At 40.9% G+C, this 10138-nt stretch overlaps 1 protein-coding gene across 1 annotated transcript in view; it reads left to right on the plus strand.

The window, feature by feature from the left end:
* Nucleotides 1-10138, plus strand: part of CCDC30 (coiled-coil domain containing 30) — a 37790-nt gene that overhangs the window by 13272 nt on the left and 14380 nt on the right. Inside the window, exons 9-14 of the mRNA XM_025203700.1 lie at nt 2279-2380; nt 3120-3226; nt 3972-4164; nt 6350-6451; nt 7878-8003; nt 8991-9128. Of these exons, the coding sequence (XP_025059485.1) occupies nt 2279-2380; nt 3120-3226; nt 3972-4164; nt 6350-6451; nt 7878-8003; nt 8991-9128 (768 nt within the window). The remainder of the gene's footprint in view (nt 1-2278; nt 2381-3119; nt 3227-3971; nt 4165-6349; nt 6452-7877; nt 8004-8990; nt 9129-10138) is intronic.

Genomic DNA, 10138 nt, shown 5'->3' on the forward strand with positions numbered 1-10138 from the left:
AATGACTCTGATATTACTGGAAACATTTAGACATTCACTGTTTCTATAGAGAAATTTCTAAGCCAAACTTTTTCCATATTGACTATGGGAACCATGGGCTTGATGGTTATGGGAAGTACTAGTAACCTACTGTTCCAAGTGAAGTTAGGAGTAGCTGTGAATGCTCACCACCTTCGAAAAGCAAGGGATATCCAGCTGCACACCCACAGTCATGTCCCTGTATAATCTTAAATGCTTTGCTGAAGAGGGTTGGGATTGTGATGCTTAACTTTAAGCATGTGCTTAAATACTTTGCAGAACCGGTACCTTAGCATTCATGTTGTCTTCCTAGGTCCAGGTTACCAGAGGAACCAGATAAATTTTCTTTCAGTAGCCTGTACTCATTGTGATTTACCAGAAAAACAAATTTTATCGGCAATGATACTACGGTTTTTTGGGGGTTTGGTGATAAAGGGAGTGAGTAGTGTTGATCCGTGCAATACAACATTAAAAGCTCCCTTGCTTCTTTATGAGTTTCAGTTTACACTTAAATTTTGAGATCTATTAGCTTGCCTGTTTTTAATCCATTATTATGTTCCCTATTGATTTTTTTAAAAATCAAAATGCCAGGGGTTCTAAGTCACACTTTTTAGAGAAGTCTAAATCTGTTACATCAGCACCATGACATTTGCCAGCCAGACTCGTGAGCTTATCACAGAACAATATCACATTGATTTTTCATGGAACCAGATAAATTGGAAGTCATTATATTTACGTTCTTTAGCTCTTTAGTCCCACATCAGCCTTTCCATTATTTTGTTTCAGACCAATACCAGACAGGTCCTTCCATTTAGTTTTTCTAAATATTGGCTCATTAGATTCCTTCTAGTTCTTTCAGCTTTTGCTCAGTTTTCTTAGATGTAGCACAGGTAAATCTCTGTCACTCAAGAATTTTTTGGTCAACATGTTAAAGCTCTTTGGTGCAATTTATCCAGACTGGTAGATTTAAATAGCTTTAATGTTGGTATAATATTTTATTCTTGACACATTTTAAATATTCTTTCTTATTGGCCCTGATTCAGTAAAACATTTAAGCCTGCATGTAAGCCATACCATATTTTCATTATTGTAAATTTTTGCAGTTTTGGGGGCTTCTAGTAAAATACTATGAAACAACTCCTACTTCTCATTCACACTTCCCTATATATATATATATATATATATATATATATGATACACACACACACACTACAGTGATTTTGTCCTCATAATTGCATTTAACTTCAGGACTGACTCTTTCTGAGCACTGAGTGAGTATATACATAATTTCTGTTTGGGGTTGTAGTCTCTTTGCACAGAGTAAATATAACTGTCATTTGATCATTTCTACCTGAGCAACTCCTAGTTTTTTGTTCAGTGATCGTTTTCCTTTGTGAGAATGAGGTTCAATATTGAATCACTCTTGGGGTGAATACAATACTTTTCCTTTTAGAAACTGTCATCTCACATTTGAGTAAACTCCAAGGCAATTTTACTACTGGTAACATGAGCCTACAGCATAGGTCTTCCAGACTGAGGGCTGGTGTTACAAAGATTTTCTTTCTGTGCAAGATCCTATGCAACATTTTGGCTTTGTCTCCCATTCACTGTAATTACTTTTTAATTACATTTGAAAGGGGGCTGATATCTGAAGCTGAGAATCTATGACATGGCTTGCAGAACAGGGTGAAAATATAAGAGGGCTGTAAACCCCCATCACTTTTTCCCATACAATATTTGGAATATCTTTCTGAAATTCCTCCTCAATTAGTCTGGTATACATTTTATGTATCTTCTAAATGAGAAATATAGGATCACATACATTATCTGTGCTTCATAAACATCAACAATTTAGACACTGTAATATTCTTGTATAAATCAAATAGAGACTGAATCTGACACAACATGTGCAATTCAGTATTGATGTGAAAATCTGCTTTTAAACCTCCCGAATTCTGCATATTTGAAATCTGAATATCTTCAGTTGAATTATTACATACTTTTAGCATTTCAACTAGTCGTTTATCTTGAAATAAGTTTGATAAGATTTTAACTGTTGTTTGTCTAAGAATTTGACAATACATTTTACTTGCATATTTGAGTTTTGAGCTACTTTTGTTCCAAGCACTTGAATTAAATAAAATAAGGAAGGTGTTCTGATTAAAACCCAGCTATGGGTAACGATTTGTGCTGCTTTCTTTTTGGTGATTTGCTCTGAGGCTTCCAGGGGAAGGTACAATGGTTTATTTTTATGTTTAAGGTCGATAAGCTCAAAGAGGAGATTTGTGAGTATCAAAAGAATGAGAAACCGGGACAATTATCCCCTGAAATGAATGAAGAAGCTGCGGGCTGCACAGGACAGGTAATATCAGTGACTAAATTCTGGCTTCCCACTCTAGAAGTCTCTCAAAACACAGATAGTTTCTTTCTTTCTCTGCGTAAGATGTGTGGCAGGAACCAGAATGTGCCACATCTATACTTTCATTCTAGTCATTTAAAATTGATGTTTTCCATTTTAAACTTGAGCGCATCTCAGAAAAATGCAATTGCAGCACAGCTGAAGAACACATTTAAAGTTAAGTGCAAAGTCTCTGCAGTTGTAAGTTGCTGCAGCTCCATTGGCTGCACGTGCACTCCAGCTAGGATTGCTGTAGAGGATTCAGCATTGTATAGGGGATGGGCAAGGTGGCTGGCTTAGCCTAGTGCTTCTCAAACTTTCTACACTCAATGCACCCCTCAGAAAATGCCAGCTCTTCGCTGTCATTCATTTGTTGACTATGGAAAAATACTAGAGCAATTCTTGTATTGCAAAGAACTCAGAAAGACCACAACAGGTCAGAATGGTTTTTAGACTATGGATTCCTCTTTAAAATCTCTGGGTTTCTCTTGTGAATCGTGTATGCATCTGCACACCTAATGGTGCTAATTTTGCATGGCACCCTTAAAAGGAGCTCATGGCACTTGGTGCTAATCACCGGCTGAGCCCATACACTATAATTGTTCTGTATTTTGTACACACGTAGTATATTCTTGGTATGAGCCCTTCCTAGGAGTTTTCTTTTATTTATGTTAATTTGTGCTGACTTATACTTATTCTGTAGATGCAGGATAAAAAGGAAAAAGTGAGGGTTGAAGAAACGTTTTTTGTAGCTGAAACTGCCTCAGATCAGGAAAGCAGAGATCAGAATGATGAGACCCTTCATAAAAGGTGAGCATATTTCAAAATTCAGTTTCTCAAGTTTCAACTTTTTCCCTTTTAGTTGTCGTCTTCTGTTGTCACCAGTCAGTTGTCCCTGCGTAGCTTCAGTCTAGAATGAACTAGTCTGTTTTTATGGCAAGTTTTCCCATCTTGCAATGTTAGTTTAATTGGACATTTAGCTTCGCTCATTTGTTCCTAAATCTTAAGACCTAGAAGTAACAAAGTCTTCAACTCACTCTTAGCAACAGGGTCAGGACAGGTGAATGCAACATGCTCCAGAGCTTTCTTCAGCCTGATGTAATGTTTCTTAAGGAACAAGGCTTCTTTCATTCCTTTGGAAACAGCTCCATATAATCTATCTCACACCGGAGTTTTCTCTCTGATTCAGCGTCTAAAATTTCCTTCTGCCTCCCCAAATCATAATGCTTCTCTTTTTATTTTTGGTTTGTTTTTTGCGTGTTTTGCTGGCGTATCGTGTTGCTAGATCATATCAAGTGGTTTGGTTTTGGAGTAAAATTCCAGATTGGGTCAAAGTTAGGGTTACTGTAGTCCAGATTTGATGTCACTCAGGACAGACAAGACCAATCTCGAAAGTTTATAAATGCTTTTGAGGAATCTTTGTGTTTTCCATGGTAGTCTCCTCAACCCCAGTGCGGGGAGCTGGTTTCTGCCAGGGTGCATGAAGGATGGCTTTTTTCCTCTGACTGATTGTGTTTATGTGATACCGTGGTGACAGTTTGTGATTGATGTATAGGTGCCAAGAGGTGATCAAAGACATCGAAAGCAAGAATTCTCAACTCCTGAACAAGTTAGAGAAGGTGAAGCAGGAGCACGAGGACTTGATTGAACGTAATGAAGAATTAGAGGCAATTCTGGGAGAGACTCAGAACCAAACCAAAGAAGAGAGGGAGCATTTTGAGTTTGAAATTGAAGGACTTCACATGAAAGTAAGTCAGAAATTAAATAACCTCTTTTAGCTTTATCTATTTTTTCATTCTACAAATTGCAAACTAAAATAAAATTATAAGAGAAAAAAAAGCTACACAGTGCTGTGCTCTTTGGCTTTGTAGAAATACCACTAGCAAAATCCACCACACCTTAAACTCTGAAAGAAGAGAAGAAAAAGTCAAGCAGCTATTAAATGGCCCTTCTTATAAGGTAGCAATAATTCGCCTGTGAGTTTGGCAGTGTTGTTTCTCTTATGGTCAGAAGTCACTTGAAATTGTTTCCCCTAACACTGAGAACAAACATTCAGCCATGTGTCTCAGTTCTCTTATATGGGAAATGAGCTTCATATTCATGCTGTGCCTTTGCGCAGCACTTACTCATGTTTAGATCTCAAAGTAGCTCCCATTTAGAGACAGCATCTCTGGTGTGTGGATTTGAAATGTTTTATTTAGGTTGGGCACTGTGGTCGAATGGGAAGGCAAGCCTCCATCACATAGGAGGTCTGGGCTGTGCTTTCAGCTCTGTTACAAACATCTTCAATCACCTGAGTGCCCACAACCTGATTATCAAGCATGGATAGCTTTCAAATCCAGAGGAACCATTTGTGGGAACTCCAGTGCTCAGGACCACAGAAGATCATCTCATGTAATGCAGATTGTCTAAACACATGTTGAATTAACAATGCAGCCTTTAAAAGCAACAAACGGGTTTTCCTTGGCAGTTCCCGAACCTAATCCCTGCTGGGGACTTTCAGCATAGCATAGGGACATCTAGCGGTTAAAATACATAATTGCAAGCACATTTCCCATCTGCATTTCAGTTTATGACTTCATCTCATCACTTAAAACAGTCAGAGGAATTTGCAGGGCCTCAACAGCTCTTGGGACTTGGCCCCAGATCAGCAAAGTTACACTGCACAACGATGAATGTTGTACAAGTGTGATGTGTGGAAGAATTACAAAAGGTGCCAGATGGTTGAGTGCTCAGTTGCATGAATGTATCTTATTTTGTGGAAACTGCACATGTCTTGGGGATAGTCATTCTTGATGCCATTCCATTGACTCTGTCCTAACTTTTTTTAAATGCACCCACTCTGTATTTTCATGTATAAAAAGACTGGTCTTGTGAGCTGAGATCAGTCTGGCTGTTGGAGATATAAAACCCAGTAAAACTTTTCATACAAAGGGCACTGACATCAGGGAGGTGCACATGTTCTCATACTTGAGCTGACAGTGGGGTTTGAACTAAGAGGCTGGAGTGCTTGACCTAGGTCTGGGATTTTCATAAGGGCTTGGGGGACCTGGTTACTCAGCTTGCATTGGAAGTTATAGAGAGAAGTTGTGGAGGAAGAATTCTACTTTCCTTAAGCCCTTTGAAAATCGTAGCCTAAAGCAATAATTATTATGTCCAGGAAATACCCCTGTGCTGGGAGATTCCCCAGATTGATGTTCAAGGTCATAATCCAGCAAAGCACTCAGTCTTTTGGCATGTGAGATCCCTCTGAACTCAGTGTAGCTACTTGCATTCTTGAGTTAAGCACAGAGTTAAATGTTTTGCTGGATCAGGTCCAGAGTACTCAATGCTTTGCAAAACCAAGCTCTGAGCCAGCTTCATGGTCCCTTTGTGCTGTTGGAGAGGCTAGAAGGGGCTGTGGATCGAATCCAACCTCGGCCTGGGCAGCAGCTGTGTTCTGCACGGCATCTCGTGGAGGAGGGGAGAGCACCATTGGCTGAACATTTTAACTCTTCCCAAAGGCAAGCGTCATTTGGGTGGGGGAAGTAGAAACCTCCCCATGTTACAGATCTGGGAGGCCTCTATAACACTGAGGGGGTGGGTGGTTTCCCCAGCTGCTTCTCTTTTGGGATCAGCAAGAAGAAGGCCCACAAACTGTAAGGGTGTTTAATTTTAAGCAGATGTCTGGATCTCTTTCCTGAATTCCTCCAGAGATCTTTGTTGTGGAACTGGGTTCTTTCTCTTTTACTGTTTGATCTTGAGCAGCTAATTCACCCTTTTGGGCAGCATCCATCGCTTGTACTGGAGTTTGCCTGGCCCACACAGCTGTCAGTACAGTATTTGCTTCCAGCTCCTTTGTTTACTGACTTGATGCTTCTATAATAAATGTTTTCATGATTCAAATGGCAAATTTATGGAATTTCTTTTAACTTGTAATTTGTGTGTGTTGAGATCACAAGTTTAGAGGAAGAGTTACTCAAGATGCAGAAGAATAAAATTGAAGGCAGTGTGCAAGATCAAGAAAGAGCTACAAAAGTGCAGGATTTCCAAAAGGTAAGAGACCTTAATTGGAAAAAGAACTCTTCCATATAAAAAGTTGAGTAGATTAGTTTCTATTACATGGGATTGTTTCGTTTTTATGGGAGGGCTCAGTCCATCAGTCCATACCTAGGGGACAGGTGTCTTTGAAGAGAGAAGCTTAACTTGCCAGTAATTCTCCATTTGGACGATCTCTGCATACATCCACTCTTGGGATTTCCTTGTTCTCAGCACCACAAGAAACATGTGGAAAGCACCATCCATCTGGCTCCAGGGATTTGAATGTGCAAAAGATGAAATTCATCTTTCTGTGAAGGGCATTAGTGAGACTAGAGTAGTGAATGTGCCTCGTGCTCATTCTTTGCACAGTCCGAGTATCAGCCAGAGTGGTATTTAAGAGACTACAGTCACAGTTTTCCTGAGTGCCTGTCTTAAGCTGCAGAGTTGCAGTCTGTGGCGCCCCATTGGCATACTCCCCCCTTTTGCATACAGTACTGGAAACTTGCACTATTTTGTCACATGCCTTTGAATATTTCATACTTTTCTAGAGTCTCATCTCCTGGAGTTGCATGATGATGTGTGAAACTTTGTTTACAATTTAGTACAAAAAATAAATTTCTAGCCTTTCCAATTGTGGAGAAAAGCTGGAAAATGTCATCCCTGAAGGCTTCAACATCAGAAAGCAATTCAAAAGAGCCCCAGAGCTGGTATTTTTATTTAATCTAATGGTTTTGGGGGCCTAATGTAGGAGTTCTGAACGCTCAGCATTAGCAGCCCTGGGCAGATTTAGATAATGCTTCCACCTGCGGCCACCTCATGACCAATGGCCTGCCAAAACCTCTCACCTTCCAGTAAGCTTAGGCCTTGTTTAAATTACTCAGATTCTGCTGGCGAAACATGGAGTTCACCTACACTCAGAGCTCCTCTGTGGTGGAGAGTTGGCAGAGTGACGCCACCTCTCCCGAACTTGTGCCGCTCTCTGGCACCTGGCAGGAGGCACATGTAGACATTCCTGCAGCTTCTGCTTGCTGCTGTAATCCCGTCAGCAGATGGGGACTTCCCAGGGATGCACTTTGATCTTTGTCAGCACAATTATGGAGTGGAGCCATGCAGAGATACCAGAAGTACATGGATGTGCGCACACAGTGGCCACTTGGCCGTCTGTCTGCCACCAGCACTTCTAGTAACAAAACCAGGTAAGTTGTAGACAAGGCCTTCTTCCTTTGGATCTTTCTTTAAGCTGTCACACCGGCTGGAAAGGTGTTGTTATTACAACAGTATATTGGTTTAGGGATAAGCAGTTCCCTCTGATGTTCCTCGGCAAGTTGTTTGATATTCAGTGCATATAGTAATTAGATATCCACATCTTTGTGAATCCTGGCTGTAGTCCTTCTTGAGTCTGATGGGCTGTTGGTGAGACTCAGAACTTCTCTCCATACAGGTGCTGAAAGGTCATCAGGAGATGGTTGAAGTACTTGAAAGTAAGTTGTCAGAGGAGAGAGATTGGAGAAAGCAACTTGCAGCTGACCTTGAAATGACACAGAAAGCGCTGAAGGCTGAAAAAAAGGTATCGTGTGGTCATGTGTATTAGTTCTGGTGTGAAGCTGTTTTCTTGGGGTTTATGTATTAATGAGGAAATAGACTCTGTCTGCATAAGTAGCATTTTTGGCTATTTAGACACGGAGTAAAATAAAATCCTACCTCTTGTGTGTGAATACTACCAAACGCATAGCTAGGCTATCTAGGAAAACATGTACATGAAGAGGAGATTATGTCCTGGAAAACAGTGATGTTGAAAAGGCCTTGTGGTTATTTTTAGATACCCTGGTAAAAGAAATCGCATGATCTTTGGCTGAATAAATGGCAGTTTTGAGTAGGACTAGAGCAATAGTATGATCTGTGTTCACAGCATGGCTGAGACCATTACTGAAATACCGTACCACCATAACATTGAGATTTTAAGGGAGGTTGAAAGATTGGAAGAGATGTAAGAATGATTCAAGGTGTGTGGCTACATGCCTTACATGAAAAGCTGTTCAGCTTGGAGTTTATATACAGTAGAAAAGTCCCTGCTGCCATAGCTATGTTGATAGAGCCCATCAGCAGGGACACAGCATATTACAGCAGAAGGAGTTTTCCTGCAGATGCAGTTAAACCACCTCCCCAGCATGGTCAACACCCGTAGGGGCCACGCAAAGCATATTACTTACTGTCAGAGCACCGGAGTTTACCTTTTTGTGGAATGCGCCTTATTTCGTGCATATAACACCCACCTACAGTCACGATTTGAGACTTTTTCAGCTTAATTTTTGTCAGGGTACTTGTAGAACAGAGTGGCTGTCTGAGAGTTCAGGCAATATCTTTTTTTCTTTTAAATTGAAAGAGTAACTACATAAATGACAAATGATGATGTTAGCTAATAAAGTACAAAGTCCTGGTCACAATCTTTAGAAGTTTCTTTCCTTGAAAAAACATTATTGAACAGCAAAACAGAGAAACAGCTCTTGGGTAACAGAGGCATGCTTCTTCCACTAACTCCTTTGTCTTAATTCAGGAATTACATAACTCAAAGGCAGAGTTTGTGAATCTTTATAATGAGCTCCAGAGTCTCCAAGATGCAGCAAAAGAAAGAGATGTCCTTAATGTAGCCCGTGAGAAACTACAGATGGAAAATACTTTACTGGAAACAAAGGTAAGAATGTAGTGAGATCAGTATTGTTTCAGTGTCTGACAGACAAAATCTGACAATCTATATGACTCAAACGTATAGGAGCTTTATATGGATAACAGGGCTATCCAGAGAGAGGTGGTTAGCTTTGGTAGTGTGAAGTCAGAGTTGTGAAGGTTAACACTGGTATAAATTTGGAAATAAATATGAAGGTACACGCTTCAAGGCTTAAGCCAGTTGCCACTAGAGATGAGCAGATTTCTCATACCTTCCTCTGAGGCATCTGCTTCTGGTAGATGGCAGCGATAGGATGCTGGACTATGCAGATCTTGGCATTTATTAATTTGTAATATTCTGAGAACTGCAGAGAGGCAACAGCAACATTAATACAAATAAATAAACGCGATTTTATGGCTGCAACTCTGGCATTTATATAAAACTGCCTACTGATTACCCGCTCACTGGAGAGGAATCGTGTGCAAACACTAAAGAAGCAGGAGAGTTTAGGATAATTTAAACATTAAACATTGGTGCCTGCACAGTTGGATGGGTAAAAAACTGCCTGATGGGGCGCACCCAGAGAGCAGTGGTGGACGGGTTGTACTCAACCTGGCGAGATGTGAGCAGTGGGGTCCCCCAGGCCTCGGTACTCGGGCCCGCACTGTTTAACATCTTCATCAGCAACTTGGACAAGGGGGTGGAAAGCACACTGTCCAAGTTTCCTGACAACACTAAGATGTGGGGCGAGGTGGACACGCTCGAAGGGAGAGAGAGGCTGCAACTAGATTTAGACAGACTACAAAAGTGGGCAGACAAGAATAGGATGGGGTTCAACGTAGACAAATGCAGGGTGCTGCACCTGGGGAGCAGGAACACACAGCATACATACAGGCTGGGGAGTTCCCCTCTTGAAAGCACAGAGGCGGAAAGGGATCTTGGAGTCATTATCGACTCCAAGGTGAACATGAGCCGCCAGTACCAGACCGCAGCCAGCAAGGCCAGCCAGACCTTGTCATGCCTCCAGAGGTGCATCT

Source organism: Alligator sinensis, unplaced genomic scaffold (assembly GCF_000455745.1).
Source record: "Alligator sinensis unplaced genomic scaffold, ASM45574v1 scaffold512_1, whole genome shotgun sequence".
In the NCBI taxonomy this organism is placed as follows: Eukaryota; Metazoa; Chordata; order Crocodylia; family Alligatoridae; genus Alligator; species Alligator sinensis.